This window comes from Solanum lycopersicum, chromosome 4 (assembly GCF_036512215.1).
Source record: "Solanum lycopersicum chromosome 4, SLM_r2.1".
NCBI lineage: Eukaryota > Viridiplantae > Streptophyta > Magnoliopsida > Solanales > Solanaceae > Solanum > Solanum lycopersicum.
The window spans coordinates 51851035-51868506 of NC_090803.1; the positions used below are offsets into that span (position 1 = coordinate 51851035).

Here is a 17472-nt window from a genome sequence, read left to right on the forward strand (position 1 = left end):
CAACTCAAGCTAGGTGCTCTCCATCACTTAATTGGCCATTTAGTACCGGCACTACACAGTACACACCTCAACATCCACATTCTCTATCTTAAAGGGAGACCACAAAAATAAATATAGAAGACAGATTGATCTATTGATGTTAAGGAAATGTTATGGATGAATATATTAGTAATTGTTGTGTTAACTTAAAGATTTGTTTTTATCGCTAATCTGAATTAGAATGGTTAGACTTTTGGAAATTTTAATATTGTTATTTTATAATGAAAGATGGAAGTAATTTTTAATATTGCTATTTGTTCATGTCTTTTTAATAAATTGCAATTTTTCAATGCTTTGCCCATATATTATTGCAAGTATTCAGAATATTTTGTATAACATTGTAGAATCAACTAGTGAGATGTTTATTTTTAATTATATGTAGTCTTGAATTCTTTTGATAAGGTGTATAATCTTTATTTCTTCCTAATTTAGAATGTATATATGTACTGTTTAAACATCCAATGGCTTAGGAAAATCATTATGAAATAGTCATCTCATTCTTTCTCCCCTGTATTGTCATCTCTCATAGGATCAGAACCTTTAGTGAGAAAATAATCGATATGCAGTTATTAGTGACGTAATAGAAGATAAATCCCTTTATCGAGCACTCTGAGGTGGCATTGCTTCCCGGAGGCAGTGGACATAAATCAGTACCTCCAGTAAGGTCGGCAGGATCGTGCAACCTAAGACCTAAATTCATGTGCTACCAAAATATTTTTTTTCCGGGAGTCACACGCCATTACCTCTGGCACATGCTGTCATTCCTGCCATTTTTCAGGCCACTGTTTCACTTTTGGAGGTCGCCTCTTGGTTCTGATATCAACCTTCCAGGTTCCATCAACTTTTATTGACTGTTTAACCCTTTTCTGGCAAAGATTTGATAAGGTTCCAACAATGATGTTACTGTCCGGACCATTCTCTATCACTTCCTAAGCACCCTTTTGAGCTTTTCACTTTTGGTGACTCTTTATAATCATATAAGGTTTAGTTTGGTAGTGTATTTAATAGTGACTTGTCCAATGTTGCATGCCGACCAGCTTTAGCACATTCATAGGACAAAATGTCACATTCAACACAGAAAAAATTATCAGAATCTGGTATTTTAAGTGGAGAAGGGTAGAGAGGCGAACCCGTATCCATTGAGTTCAGAATCGTGCACAGCTAGAACTCGGGGATTTCTCAATTATATAAAACAATAGTTATTCGGAGACTTGCTAATATATGTTAGGATTATTAATTCATTCACCACACACAATATAGGTCCAATCCAGAGGATCAACGCTTAAGAGTTATGTCACACATGTTTAAAGGTCCAATAGAGTGATGCAAAGACGACCTAAAAATAAGTTTGAACTTCTCCTTCACTAGCGTTTTTATTTCCTTTAGAAATGTATGTCAATATACTGCATCTTTGAATATCTTAGTCGTCCAGGTATCCATCCTTATAATTGTTTTGACAAGATCTTGTGCTTGGCTAAGCCCGGCATGGATGAAGTTGAGGCTTGCCTCTAGAGTCTTCTGGGATAAAAAGATACCTCCAAAACTTAAAGGTAAGTTCTATAGAGTGGTGGTTAGATCGACGTTATTGTACGAGGCAAAGTGTTGGCCAGTTAAGAACCTCATGTTCAGAAGATGGATGTTGAGATGGATGTGTGGGCATACTAGGAGCGATGAGATTAGGAAGAGGTCATTCGGGTAAGGTAGGAGTGACCACCACAAAATGAGAGAAGCGAGATTGAAATGGTATGGACATGAAGCGAAGATGTGCAGACGCTCTAGTGAGGAGGTGCGAGAGGTTAGATGTAGTTGGTACGAGGAGGTAGAGGTAGGCCAACGAAGCACAACAGTTAGACTGGACATGACGCAACTTCAGATTACTGAGGACATGACTTGAGGTAGGAGGATGTGAAGGTCGTGTATTAGGTAGAAAGTTGGTAGGTAGTGAAGTGTTGTGGTTCAGGGTTGTTGGTGTTTTTCCTTGAACTAGCCCTATTCTTGCCGTTCTAGATTTTGATATCTATCATCATTTGTTCATTGTGTTTCGGCTACTGCACGATTTTGTTGTTGTTCATATTCTTTTCTTGTAGGCTTTCTTGTTAGTTTTCATGTTTTCTTCTTTATACCTGAAACTAGTAAATAATCCGCGCTTCGCGCGTGAATTGAATATCACTGAATTTATAAAATAATGTTTTAAATCTATCCGTCATTAAAACTAAAATACTATTCTCTTACATACAAGATAACCTGGTAACAAATATTAATAATGTAAAGGAAATGAAATTTATTACATCTTATCAATTATCCTTAATAACATAAGCATAAATTAATGACTGTAAATATACATACCAAGATTTGTAACATAAGCAATCGTGTCAGTGAGCCATTCAACAGGAACAAAGTACACAAATAGTTAGTTGTGAAGAAGAAGAGGCTTAGAATTTTCGTTGTTTTAATGTGTGAGGAAATGTGCCTTTATCGGAAATGTTACAACTATTTGGAAAAGTTGCTACCTTTCGGAAAGGTCACAACTTTTCATAAAAGTTGCAACTCTTCATTAAAGTCGCAATTTTTCATAGATGTCGCAACTCTCATTAAAGTCGTAACTCTTCATAAAAGTCGCAACTCTTCATTAAAGTCGCAACTCTTCATAAAAGTTGTGACTTTTCGTAAATGTCACAACTTTCCATTAAAGTCGCAACTTTTCATGAAAGGGGAAGACTAATTTTGGAAATGAATAAATTTAAAAAGAAATTCTAGCTTGTGGTGTCGCCACGTAGGCAGGCCTAAGGTTCTCTTTTATATATATACTAGGTAAATTACCGGTGCATTGCACGGGATTGAACTATGTTATTAAACTCACATTGATCATTCGGTAATATTCGGATTTTCGATATATACACTACATTGTAAAGATCATTTTATCTAAAGACAATCCAAAACTTTAGAAGTGTTATATTTATTTAATTTTTTAATTTTTTTAAACTAAAATTATGAGTCAGAGAGATATTTTAAGTATAAGAAAGAAGTCTAAGAAATCTCCATGGAAATAGTTGGTCAGAAGTAATGAAATTTTCTAAATTTCAAGAACTTATAAAGAACAACATCAGACGATAAAGAAGAGACCAAAAAGCCTCGAACAACACTCCCAAATAAAGTGGAACATCACATCCATACAAGAACATAATTAACTAATTCAAATGGAGAACCTTATGATCCTAAAATTGTTAGTATCATAAATGTTTTTCTTCATCGTCTCAGAATAGTCATTACTATTGCTTAGGTTTCATATCACCAACTGAACTTATTTGGAATTGAACCATAATTATTGTTATGGTTATATTATGCCATTACAAAGAATGAATGTAATTATCAATCAATCAGTAGGCGACATCATTCATATAAGGATATTCTAAACCAAAATTTTACACATAACATATTAAAATCTCAAAGCATAATTTTTTGAGTGCTTGAATTCAAATATCCACAAATCATAAAGACAACCTTACTTTCCTAACAATCAAGAAGAGAAACGCATGTTGCTTAACATATTTTTCAAAAAGATAGGTTTGTCGGTTTGCATTCAAGTTTACAGTTCACAAATTTAATTAAAAGAAGCCAAAAGAAAGAGTTATTACTTCTTTATCAAAAAAGCAAAAAAAACTTCATCGAAATAAAGAGTTATCACTATGGCAAAAATGATATTTAGCGACAATTATAAATGTTCCTGGAAAAAATTCATAGCAACATTGAATCTAATGACAATTACTTAATGTAGGTAAAGGCTCTAGCACTCTTCGTTATTGTGCATATTCATTGCTGATAAAAAATATTTTTGGTTTAAGTGTATTCTGGACATTTGTTAGTTTCAAGAAAATTTGATCTCTTATTACGCCTAAAAAGAAGAGACGAAGAAATATGACAAATTAGTTAACTTGCGATAAAAGATGTGAACTAATTGTCTCTATACTAATATTTTAGGAAGGGTTCAATGGTATATAAAATGTTTATACTAAGAATGAGCAATCAAAATAATATACTAACTCTGGCAAAGAAGAGAGCAATTTGTTTGGTTCTTTTAACAAACTTCAGCATTCATTCCGTATTAGTTATCACATATTTATTGTTTTGTGCTATCAAATATAGCACAACCCACAAGAAATTTTCCCAAAAAGTATACGATAAAACGATAGAAAAAGACAAAATAGAAAATAATCTTCAATCATCCTCATTGAAATTTATAATTGAGTTTTTTTTAAAAAAAAGGACACCAAAATAGAAAAAATAAATTGCAATATATACATGAATTACTATGACTTATGGTAAAAGATTAAGCTTCATTAGATATGAGGAAAAAAACTTTGAGGAATGAAATACACTTCATAAGAATCTTAATTAATGCATTTAAATTCAACTCCCCTATAGCCAAAAAAAAACAAAAAATAATAGTGGCAGAACTAAATGTTTTGTTATTAAAGAACCAAATATAATGAATTGAACCATTTCAACAGTTTTATAAGTTGTGGACTGAGAGGTGTAAGAGTAGTAATGTCACATTGTGATTAAAATCATTTTTCTTTGTTTATATGAAGAAACCTGTAGGAAGGGAAGAAAGAAAAGATCGATTTTCAATCATCCTTGCTGAAATTTTTAACAGAGTTTAAAAAAGGTCAAAACGTAGTAAAAAGAAATTGCCATAGTTACATGAATAACTATGACTTATAGTAAATATTAATCTCCATGAAGTAGGAGGAAGAAAACTTTAAGGCATGAAACAAACTTCATAAGAAGCATAATTAATGTATTTTAATTCGACTACTCTATAACGAAAAGAACCCTACAAATAATAGTGGCAGAAAATCCCTCTATTTATATTAAACAAAGTGTAGGTCATAACTCTTTGGAAAAGTTACAACCCTTCGGAAATATCACGACCTTACATAAAAGTCGCAACTTTACATAAAAGTCGTAACTCTTCATAGAAGTCGTAACTCTTCCTAAAGGTTGCAACTTTTCATAAAGTCACAACTTTTCATGAAAGGAGAAGGCTAGTTTGGTAATAGATAAATTTAAAGGGGAATCCTTGTTTGTGGTGGTGCCATGTAGGCAGGCCTAGAGTTCTCTTTTATATATATGATAGATGATGATATATGATTGTTGCACTTGAGTTGAAGGTCTTTCGAAAACCACATCTCTACCTCCATGAGGTAGTGTAAGGCCTACATGCACTCTATCCTCCCTAGACCCCACAATATCTTATTGCTCTTTTATTTTGATGTCACCCAAATGGATATATTCAAATTTCATTGGTTGGAAATATCTTTGATGAAATTTGAAAGTTTGTTTAGGTGCTCACAATTTGCCTTCCATGTATTCTGGGTCCTTTTCTAATTTTTAACTGGGTCATGTTATCATCCTTAATCCAAGTCACTCTCTGGCTTTAGGAATCTAAAGTTGGAATCGAGCACCATTTACATCGTGGACGTGCATTGGCAGCTTTTAGTCAGCTGCTGTCAAATAGAGTTCAAAAGTTGAATTCAGAAAGTTCACGTAGGCAGCATGGAAATCCAGTGCAAGGCCAAACAAACATCCAGTCAGATGTGCAGATGCTTCTTTCACCTATTACACAGAGCGAACAGTTGTTTCTTTCATCTGTAAGGATCATTTTCTTCTAATCAGTTGACAAACTGGCATTCTTCTTTTTCTAATTTCAGTCATATCAATCCTATATCTACTTCTTTTGTCCTTTCATAGTCATAATGTGAAAACTGAAATACCTTATGTTAGTATACAAGGAAAATCTCTCTTTTCACTACAGTTCTTGAAGTGTTGTTTTGCTCTTTCAGCATCATATATCATAGAAAATTTCTTAAGGAGCCAATTAAACAATACAATTTTGAAAGATCTTTTGTATGAATGACTTCAAGATGCTTTATCTACTGCACCTCTGTGACAGCATGTTAGTGAAAATACCTGATATTAATAGTCGTAGTTGGTTTCATGTGAATCAAATTACTGTCAAATAGTTTCGCTTTCATATCTTTTGTCTTGGGTCTTACTTTTCTTTGAGTTTTTTGTTAAGTATTTTATTTATGCTTCAAGGTAGTAAAAAAAGTAGAACTTGCTATGTAAGAGCTGTCATAAGAATAATGTACTGAAAGAATATAAATATTTAGAAAATGCCCCTTCTCTAAATGCTCTTTTGTTGGAGTGCACTAGAAGACTGCTCTTTATTATGCTGGACTGCAAATCGCTGAAGATATGATGAAATAGTCCATTTATCTGTGAGAGACTTCTATATAACAAACTGAAGTGTATATGCAAGAACTCTCAGAGTTTTACATTCTGTTAATAGTGTATTCTGATTTTTATTCCTCTTAAGCATTTGTTGGTTGACATATTTAGGTTGTTCCCCTTGCTATTGTGCATTTCGCTGATTCAGTGTTGGTGGCATCTTGTGCTCTTCTATTGGAGTTGTGTGGTCTATCTCCTGGTATACTCCAAATTGATGTTGCGGCTTTGAGAAGAATAGCCTCCTTTAATAAATCTGGCCCTTGTTCCAATCACCTTCAGCAACTTTCCCCCAGGGGGTCCCCATTTCATTCAAATAATAGTGACAATAATATCACTGAATCTCTAGCACGAGGATTGGCAGATGATTATTGCCAGAATGATTGGTTCAATCAAACTATTCAAAAAAGTGATCAGTTCACAACCTCTGACAGACAACCATCTCGAGCTCTCATGCTTGTCCTGCAACATTTGGAAACATCAAGTCTTCCGTCATCAGCTGATGGAGTGACTTGTGGTTTTTGGTTGTTAACTGGTAACGGTGATGGAGTTGAACTGAGGTCTCAGCAAAAAACTGCTAGTGAACACTGGAGTTTGGTAACAACATTTTGTCAGACGCATCAACTTCCTGTGAGCACCAGATATCTTGCTTTATTAGCAAGAGACAATGATTGGGTATGAGCTTATTAAACATCATTGCTGACTTAAAACTTTTTCTTGATATGGACTATTTATGGGTTTACTTTTTTTCCCAGATTGGTTTTCTCTCAGAAGCTCAAATTGGAGGCTACACCTTGGAGGCCGTGATGGAAGTAGTAAGCTTCATATCTATTTCACTGTTATGTTTCCCACATTGGTGGAGTAAATGGACTGTTATCTCCTTATATGTTCTTGGGCAATCTCCACCTCTTAAGCTAGAACAAGGTGATGATTGCTCAAGACTATATAAGAATACCACTAACTATCCACACTCACCGCACCACCATGACCTCTTGAACTGTCTTTTGGGGTTGAGTTGTATTAAAGTCATTTGGGTAATTGGAATGGGTTTATCTGATGTTGGACCACCATGTTATAATGTGCACGCTCCAGATGTCAGACTTGGGCATGTTAGAAATCCCATATCGGTTGTGGAAATGGGTAATTGGTCTTCTTATATGGTTTTGGGCGATTCTCCTCAAGAGCTAGCTTTTGGGTTGAGTGAGGCCCAAGGTCCATTTCTTGGCAATCACTACATGTTCCCTTGCTAAGTCGTTACTGCTACAAATTTCTCCTTTCAGTTTTATTTTGGAAGAGGAAAAGACCTTTTGTTGCTAATTCATAACTTCATCTCACTTGATTTATGTACTACATGTTAGGCATTAAAGGAGTTCGGTGATGCACGTCTGAAAACCCACATACTAACAATTTTGAAGAGTACACAATCAAGGAAAAAATTTAGCTCTTCATCAAGTTCAGATACTGGAGAAAAGAAGAATGGGACATCATTTCCAGATGAGAATGTGTATGCACCGGCCGAACTATTTGGAATTATCGCTGAATGTGAGAGGCAAGCAAGGCCTGGAGAAGCTCTTCTTCTGCAAGCGAAGAATTTATGCTGGTCACTTTTGGCTGCAATTGCTTCTTGTTTTCCAGATGTCTCTTCGTTGTCTTGCCTGACAGTTTGGCTAGAAATAACTGCAGCAAGGTTTCCATCATAGTTTCTGTTTCTTTTCCATTAATTAATAAAATTCTACTTTCTTTCATATATGCTCACTACTTTCTGGAAAAAAAAATTTCATGAAAATCCTTTACAGGGAAACATCAGCCATCAAAGTTAATAATGCTGCTTCCCAGATTGCAAACAATGTCGCGGCTGCTGTGGAAGCCACAAATTCCCTACCTGCATCTGCCAAAGCACCTACAGTTCATTATAATCGCAAAAACCCAAAGCGTCGGCGACTCATGGAGCCTGTGTCAGTGAATTCCTTAATTTTCACAATCCCTGATGTACGAAAGGCAGATGGTAATGTGAGAATTCAAGACATGAATGCTGGAGAGGAATGTGAAAAGCAAGTTGATCAGGATGAGAAAGTTTCAAATGGCTCTGATGAAGTGGCTGGTTCTTTGTCTAGAATGGTTGCTGTGCTCTGTGAACAACATTTATTCCTTCCTCTGCTCAGGGCTTTTGAAATGTTTCTTCCTTCATGTTCACTCTTACCTTTTATCCGAGCACTTCAGGTATGCTGAACCGTTGATGTCAACTACACGTTACCTTTTTGAAATGAAGGGGCATTACTTCAGAATCTTATCATTGCTGAAATTTTTCTTAGTTTCAGACTGACAGTTGTAAAACGTTTCATCATTGTTCTTGCTGTCTTCCCTTGTTGTTTGCCATATTGAAAGCACAATATTGGTAGTCGTAATGGTGCCAATTGAGGATATAACAACTAGGTAAATGACAGTGTGCTCTCTCTAACTAATTAAACTTTTAGATGAGATGGTCATATCCTTTAACTTGGGTGCCAAAGAAGGCAGAGGTCCTCGGTTCGAGTCTCACCATCACCCTTCAAAAAAGAATTTTCATGTGCTTGGCCATGGAAAAGAATTAGGCCCGCAAGTGAGAGGTTGTGTTGAGAATATATGAAGTGTTTTTTCTAACTTAAGTTTTTAGATGAGATGGTCACACACTTTAACAGTGCCAAATACAACGTTGAGATTCACAGCTTTTCTAATTGCCACCCAGCTGATTGTCTCGTGACATAATTGACTCCTTACATTCATAATATTTTAGTAGTCCACTCGTCCCCTCATGTTTTTTCACATTGCAAGGTGCAATTTTGACTTGCAACGTTATGACAAAGCTCCTGGGAAGAGTCTCAAGTTGGTCTTAGAATTGCTGCTTTACAGCTACTACTCATCATGAATAATAGTGTTTCCAGATGTATATGCAGGATCCTTTTCACTGTTTGGACAAAAAGATGTAATCAATACTTTAAAGCTATTGACTTATATATTTAGTGGTAAGGTTTCTTTGGGGTTGGGGTGACTTGTTATGTAATAATTATCTAGTCATGTTATGCGTTTTCCTCACTTATGCACCTGTAACGATGGTGTTGTGCTGGTCAAGTTATCCCTGATTGCTGCTGCCTTCCCTTAGTTCCCCTCGGTTTGTTCAATTTGGTGATATAACACTGTGAAGTGATATTCTTTCCATCTTCATTTCTTTTTCCTTCACGACTTTTATTTAATCCTTGAAAGTGGATATGTATCCTTAATTTCATTTCCCATGCTGATCTGCTAATTGCAATGGACTTGGGGGGGGGGGGGGGGGGGGGGGGGGAACTTGGCAAGAGTAGTTCATCGGATAGCTACTCATTTTTTCTTATATGGAGTCTTTTTATGTTAAGAGAAAGCTGCATGCTATGGTTGTCAAGCAGAGGATGAAGGATTTACTTTCTTAGTTTTGTATAAGGGATTCCCTTTACTCTTTAAAGTTATTATCTCGTGACTCCAGACTTTAGGAAAAAAGAACAGAACTAAAATATTGGGATACAATCTCATTGGTGTCTAACACTCTTAAAAATACTAAATCAGAACAGAAGTGTTGTTGCTTCCTTACATGTGTAACAATCTCATTGGTTTCCGGCAGACATCTAAATGTAAAAATAATACGTCATCAGAACAAATGATGTTGTTTCTAGTGTGCAATATCATGTGCAGTGCTGTTCCTATTGTGTAATATTATGTGTAACTGAGTCGTTTCGTTTAATAAGATACACATGTCGTGAATATAATAACAGTTGTCTGATTCCATAAACCCCAAATCTTGCTGTTTCGTTTCCAGGCATTTTCTCAAATGCGCCTCTCTGAAGCATCAGCTCATCTGGGATCCTTTTCTGCTAGAATTAAGGAAGAACCTCATGTATACACACAAGCTGGGAAAGAAGGGAAAATTGGAAGTGTATGGATAAGTTCTACTGCTGTGAAAGCTGCTAATGCGATGCTCTCAAGATGTCCTTCACCTTATGAAAAAAGATGCTTATTACACCTCCTCACTGCCACTGATTTTGGTGATGGAGGTTCTGCTGCAACATGTTATCAACGACTCTACTTCAAAGTAAATTTGGCAGAACCTTCTCTTCGCAAAAATGATGGCCTACATCTTGGAAACGAGCCACTAGATGATTCTTCACTTTTAACAGCTTTAGAGGAACATGGGCACTGGGAACAGGCACGCAATTGGGCTAAGCATTTAGAGGCCAGTGGTGGGTCTTGGAAATCTGCAACACACCATGTTACCGAAGCACAGGTATTCGGCTTACTATTTAGGCTCTTTCCTCTTTTTAGCTTTTAACTCAAGCATCATTCTTCTAGAGCTGTTTCTTTCTGTGAGTTGTGATTTTCTTTGTGGCTGTGATTCCTTTGTTAAGATGCATTCAATTAACACTTGCAGTACAAAAATAGCTAGGTTTTTTTTTTGGGGGGAATCTTTATTCTGTTTCTTTCCAGATCAACATTCCTTGTAGTATTGTTCACAATATAACAATCCTATTTACGTAATAACAATTTCTCCATTGTAATGCCTGAACAGTTTGTCCATGTTCCAAGCTACCCCTTTGTGTTCTATAGCATATGAAATTTGTCTTCCCTTCTCTAATCCCCTTGTATACTTCTCTTTCCTTTTCCTTTTCTTCTGAAGGGGGATATTTGGTGTGGGGAGGGGCTTGGGTTGGCTGCAACATAATATATAAGTCACCTCACAGTTTGTCTCATCCATTGAATGGACAGAGCAATTCATTTCAAGTGTTTTCGGTATTGAGTCAGTGAAGACATAAAAGTTCTGATGCGCAATAGTCTTATATTGTGTCATTTATCAAAAAGAAAATCTCTTACGAGGTATCAGAAACAGATTTCTGTGGAACTAATTGCTAAATTGATTCAAGATGAAAGGAGCTGTTTCAATCAAAGAAAGGATATATCATATCATATGCTTGTTTCTCTTTACTGGGGGCAGGAATATAGTAAAGCGTACTGATTTGATTTCTCGACTGACTGATGAAAGAAGAATTGTATGCATTCACATGGGTTTACAAAAAATTAACCTAATGGTATGTCATATGTGCTGTAACAAGTATTCGGCGCTTCTAGCTGTGGTGAAAATAAACGATGTGCAACATGACTGGTCACGGGAATCAATCTTAGATAGCCATGGCGTTTACAGAGAGTGGTGCATCTCAGTAGCCATTTCTTTCTTAATTTTAAGCAACAGAATTCTTGTTTTTAGAGCCATCAAAGGTTTCATGGACTTTGCAACTCTTATGTTCCAAAGTCTTAGTTGGCTTAGAAAGCCAAATGAGACTTTTGTTAAAGATATTCATGATGACATTAACATATGAAATGCTTCCAATAGAAAAAAATGACTTTATGAAAACTTAAAACAACTTGTATATCTGTTGATAATAGTTTAGTATGCTTTTCAAAATCAAACTATGTTGATGTCTTTGGGATTGAGGGCAATGGTAAAAGGACATCTTGATTGTGAAGGTCACTTATTTCTTATATTAATATTAATTAACAATGATCAAGAGCCTAATGTTAAATGCAACATTTTCTGTACCACATTCAGAACTTGGAAGTTGAAAAATTTAAAATTGCTATTGAGCGGCCACATGAATACAATTTCAGTACTAAATGCTGAATGGACCATTGAAAACAGGAAAAAAAGGACTTGAAGAGCAATAATCATTAATCAGTCAAAATTCTTGGAGAAGTATACTGGACCCGTGTATGAGATTATACATGTTCCAGATTTCTTACTTTCTGAATATCCTTGTGCCCGTGGTTCTTAATTTCCATGGCTTTCAGTGTTTGTCTTAAGATCTTTTAACTATAATTCATCTAGAGATATCATTGATGTCCATCTGGAAGTGTCATGTCATATGTGCTATCTTGGTGGTGTAATTGTTTGTCTCTTTGGTGTTTCTTCTTTTGTATGATTTCTGTTATATGACATATTAACATAGCTTGCAATCTGCTGTTGTTATCTAATGATTTTTACATCCTTTATTTTTTGCATAGCTTTCTCATTGTAGTTGACTCATGACTGCAATTCTTTTATCAATCTATTCCTCTTACAATATCCTTCTCTCCTTGCGTTTATGTTCATGCATGAAGGCTGAGTCCATGGTTGCAGAGTGGAAGGAGTTTCTTTGGGATGTTCCCGAAGAAAGGGCTGCTTTATGGGGTCACTGCCAGACTCTCTTTCTTAGATATTCCTTACCACCATTGCAGGTATTTTAGTTACATTGTGAGACAGATGTAACATCAGCCTCTGTGTGTGTGGGGTGTGTGTGTGTGGGGGGGGGGGGGGGGTGTTTGTCTGGATGCTTTTTCACCTGATGATTGCTATTGGGATTTATTTAATTTTTTCTTATCCGGGTGCGGTGAACCTTAAATCTGTAGGTGGGATTATTTTTCCTTAAGCATGCAGAGGCAGCGGAAAAAGATCTCCCAGCCAGAGAGCTTCATGAACTGTTGTTGCTTTCTCTACAATGGTTGAGTGGAATGATTACTCAATGCAGCCCGTAAGTGTTTTACTGAGCTCCCCCATTTAACATGTTCATTTGTAATACCTCTTAATATGACTCTTGGATAAATGTATCAGAGTTTGTCCCTTGCATCTTTTGAGAGAAATTGAAACTAGAGCATGGCTATTGGCTGTTGAATCAGAGACTCAAGTGAAAAGTGAGGGAGAGCTTATCCTTTCTAGTCGTGAACCTGCAAGTGGCAAGGGGCCTAACATTATTGACCGAACTGCAAGCATTATTACTAAAATGGATAACCACATTAATTTAGTGAGAAACAAATCTGGAGAGAGGAATGATACAAGAGAAAGTAACCAATCACATCTCAAGACCACTCAGATGTCAGATTCTAGCTCAGGTACCATTTTGGGCAGTGCAAAAGTTAAAAGGCGAGCCAAAGGCTTTGTGCCCTCAAGGAAGTCTTTAGCTGATCCAGTGGACAGAAGTAATGAGCCTGAAACTGGCTCCATTAATTTTAATGTGAAGGATGACTCACAGGTACCTGATGAAAACCTTAAAATAGAAGCAACTTTCTCAAAGTGGGAGGAAAGAGTTGGACCTGCAGAGCTAGAACGGGCTGTCCTTTCTCTTCTAGAATTTGGACAAATTGCAGCTTCCCGACAGCTTCAACATAAATTATCTCCAGGTTGCATACCATCTGAGTTTAAACTTGTTGATGCTGCCCTAAAGCTTGCTGCAATTGCCACCCCAAACGACAAAGCATCGATATTGGTGCTCGATGGTGAACTTCGTTCTGTTATGCAGTCATACGATCTTTTCCCTAATCAACACGTGATTGATCCTCTCCAGGTAATCATTTGATTTTATCTCCTCTTTTTTCTTTTGTTCCAGGTCATTCAGCTTGACAAAAATATATATTTGACTGTCCTTCATATTCCTCTTTCCCCACCAATTGCTCTGAGGCTCCAGAGCTGGAAGTGCATTCAGTTTAACGCGGAAACTGGAAGGCTTGGTAGTGGGAGCGTAAGGAGGTGGGTGGAAGGAGAGATGGGGGAGGGGGGAGAATATAGGAAGATTATATGGTCATCTCATAAGCTGGTCAAACTGGCTTATCTACGTGTTGGTAACATTCAAAGTTCATACAAGTCAAAATCATCCAAAACCCATAAGTTGATCACCCTAACTTATGTATTTTTAGCTAATAAGCACTAGTTTGTCCAAGATTTTTACTATGTTATCCTTCATATTTTTTTGTGGTTATCAAAATGCCTTTTCCCAAAACAAAACCTATAACATCCTCTCTGTTTCATATCCTCATTTGTCCTATTTCTTGCAACGATGCTTTTAAATCTATGATGTTTTGTTAAAATATTAAGGATATTTTGGTCATTTTATCAAAAGAAGAGCTTATCAACACTTTTTTACCAAACACGTCAAGTGCTTATTATTAGTTTCAGCACTGTAAAACTAAATACGTAACTGCATGTTTTAAAAATAATTTCAGCACTTAAAGTGCTTATCGACACGTAATGTTTAATTTTACATTCTTTCAACTAGTGCTTCACCAACATAAAAATGGGCTAGACTTGGGTTATGTTCTTTATTCATGATCAGACTTCTACTTTGACACTTTGATTTAGCTTTTATCATTTGAAATTTCAGTTGTCCTTGATTCTTTGCAACACGAGAAAGAAAGAAAATTAAAATCTAGTTTCACTTCAGGTACTGGAAAATTTTGCATTACTCCTAATTGAAGGTAGGGGACGTGGCCTTTGCAGGCGAATAATATCAGTTGTGAAGGCAGCAAACATTTTGGGTCTTTCATTTTCAGAAGCATTTGAGAAGCCTCCCATTGAACTCTTACAATTGCTTTCTCTAAAAGCGCAAGACTCTTTTGAAGAAGCAACGCTCTTAGTTCAATCACATTGTATGCCTGCAGCTAGTATTGCTCAAATTCTTGCGGAATCATTTTTGAAGGTACATTTTATTGTGTCCTTGATTCCCCCAGGAGCATGTGGATAGACTCAAAACAAAATCCCTGAATATTATGGTGGCATCAAATTTGAGTGTTTGTAGAAATTTGCCAAGTTACATCAGGGCTTGTCGAGTAACGAAGCTATTGTCTGTATGAAAAGTATGCAGATCAAATTGTCTATGATGTTCTCTGTATTTACATATGTTTATCTCATCGCAGGGTTTGCTAGCAGCACATCGTGGAGGTTACATGGAATCTCAAAAAGAGGAGGGCCCTGCTCCTTTATTGTGGAGATTTTCTGATTTCTTGAAGTGGGCTGAGCTTTGCCCCTCTGAACCAGAAATTGGCCATGCTTTACTGCGTTTAGTTGCCACTTGTCAAGGAATACCACATGCCTGTGAAGTAAGTGTATCCTCGTTTCGATGCTCTCCCATTTGTCAGCATCATGAAAGCCCTGTTCTGTAAACCATGGACTTACTAAGTTAGTGTTTGAATGTCAACATAAAGTTGGTAATGTGGGAGCTTTTTGCTCTTTGGTTTTTAGTATTACAGCCTAGTTGAACTCACATCCTCTCTTTGCAAAAATTGTTCTTCAGGTTGAGCTTCTCATTTTGTCACACCATTTCTACAAGTCCTCGGCATGCCTCGATGGAGTTGATGTTCTTGTAGATCTTGCATTCAAAAAAGTGGAGGCTTATGTATCTGAGGGTGATTTTCCATGTTTAGCTCGCTTGGTAACTGGAGTGGGGAACTTCCATGCACTTAATTTTATTCTTGGTATCCTTATTGAAAATGGTCAGCTCGATCTTCTTCTTCAGAAGTTTTCAGCTGCTGTTGATGCCAACGATGCTGACGAGGAAGTAAGAGGATTCAGAATGGCTGTTCTCACATTACTCAAGCAATTTAATCCCAATGATCTCGATGCATTTGCCATGGTTTGTACTTGTGCAATTTCATGTTAATAGATGTTTTATCCTCCCCCTTGATACAATTTGATTTTTCTACCAAAAAATATTATCATTTCCTCAAAGCAGAAAAAATGCACCTTTTTGAGGGTAAATAACATGCACCTCTTTATTTCCCCTTAGGTTTATAGCCGCTTTGATATGAAAAATGAGACTGCTTCTCTTTTGGAGTCACGAGCACACCAATCTTGTAAGGAGTGGTCCCTCCATTCTGACAAGGATCAGACCGATGAGCTCTTGGCTTCCATGGGGTACTTCATTGAAGCTGCTGAAGTTTACTCCTCCATTGATGCTGGGAGCAAAACACGCCAAAGTTGTGCTCAGGCATTACTTCTCTATCTTCAGATTCGGATGCCAGACTTGCACTTTATCAATCTATCTGAAACTAATGCACGGAGGGCCTTGGTCGAACAAACCCGTTTCCAAGAAGCACTAATTGTTGCTGAAGCTTATGGTCTTAACCAGCCAGGTGAATGGGCTCTAGTACTTTGGAATCAAATGCTAAGACCAGAGCTCATCGAACGGTTTATGGCTGAGTTTGTTTGTGTGCTCCCCCTTCAACCCTCAATGCTTCTTGAACTTGCTAGATTTTACAGGGCTGAAGTGGCTGCAAGGGGGGATCAGTCACAATTTTCCATGTGGTTGACCGGGGGAGGGCTCCCAGCTGATTGGGCGAAATATCTTGGGAGATCATTCAGATGTTTGTTGAGAAGGACCAAGGACTTGAGGTTGCGATACCAACTGGCTACCATCGCAACAGGGTTTACCGATGTGATTAATGCATGCAATAAAGCATTCGATAAAGTCCCTGATAGCGCTGGGCCTCTTGTCTTGAGGAAAGGTCATGGAGGAGGTTACCTTCCACTGATGTAATAAGAGACTCAACATGAGGCCTCTTACAATCGGTGACGCCTGATTCAGTATTCAGTTTTGAATTTTTGTCCATCAAATTTAGCTTTTGTAGGAAGCAGTCTGAATTCTTGAAGACACAAGAGGTGATTAGGTGTGATGAGTTGATGATCTGCAAATTTTGGCATCATTTTATTTGTTCATTTGACCAAAACTTACTTTTCCAACAAAGCTGAAGCCTGGTAAAAACTAAAGTGAAGTGTTGTTGTTTAAAAGAGAAATGTACATTAGAGGAGATGTTCAATGTTGTACAAAATTCTTCTGTTGATAAGCAATTTAAGTGGATGGGAGTTGTTTATTTATGTGAGTTGCCTGAGCTGATCCAATTTACCTTCTCAGAAATCTTAGTAGCTAGTTGTCTTTATTTCATGATGTGATCATTTACATTTTGGGGTCATTTGATAGAGTGTATTAGAAGAAAGTTTGTCGCAGCTAAATAAGATGTGATTCAACGAAGAAGAGAAAATAATTCCGATAATATATCTGATTTGAACACCTTATGTCTACATTTTTATGTGAAGTCCTTAATTATTCTTGCTTATCAATTCAGTTGTTATTACTTGGTGCTTGTATTAGAAAAGAAGTGTTATTCATGTATTTAGGGCTATTCTTCGCATAGAGTTTGTTCTCTCTCTCCCAAACATAGTTCTCTCAGAGTTGATGCTCCTTTAGGAGCCCAATGGGGTAGTGAGGGGCTGAGGCACGGCGGGTTGAGCTTAACTGTAAATCTTTCATGATATTTCATTTTCAACCCATCCCGTATGAATCT

At 36.8% G+C, this 17472-nt stretch overlaps 1 protein-coding gene across 1 annotated transcript in view; it reads left to right on the top strand.

Moving 5' to 3' along the window:
• The window catches only part of LOC101246131 (uncharacterized), a 44983-nt gene extending 27978 nt beyond the window's left edge, over positions 1–17005 (top strand). The window contains exons 14-26 of the mRNA XM_010321492.4: positions 5481–5690; positions 6442–7002; positions 7083–7142; positions 7686–8014; positions 8124–8547; positions 10154–10618; positions 12484–12600; positions 12772–12893; positions 12974–13703; positions 14577–14831; positions 15049–15231; positions 15426–15764; positions 15918–17005. Coding sequence (XP_010319794.2) covers positions 5481–5690; positions 6442–7002; positions 7083–7142; positions 7686–8014; positions 8124–8547; positions 10154–10618; positions 12484–12600; positions 12772–12893; positions 12974–13703; positions 14577–14831; positions 15049–15231; positions 15426–15764; positions 15918–16667 — 4545 coding nt within the window. The 3' untranslated portion in view covers positions 16668–17005. The remainder of the gene's footprint in view (positions 1–5480; positions 5691–6441; positions 7003–7082; positions 7143–7685; positions 8015–8123; positions 8548–10153; positions 10619–12483; positions 12601–12771; positions 12894–12973; positions 13704–14576; positions 14832–15048; positions 15232–15425; positions 15765–15917) is intronic.
• The last annotated feature ends 467 nt before the right edge of the window (positions 17006–17472 follow it).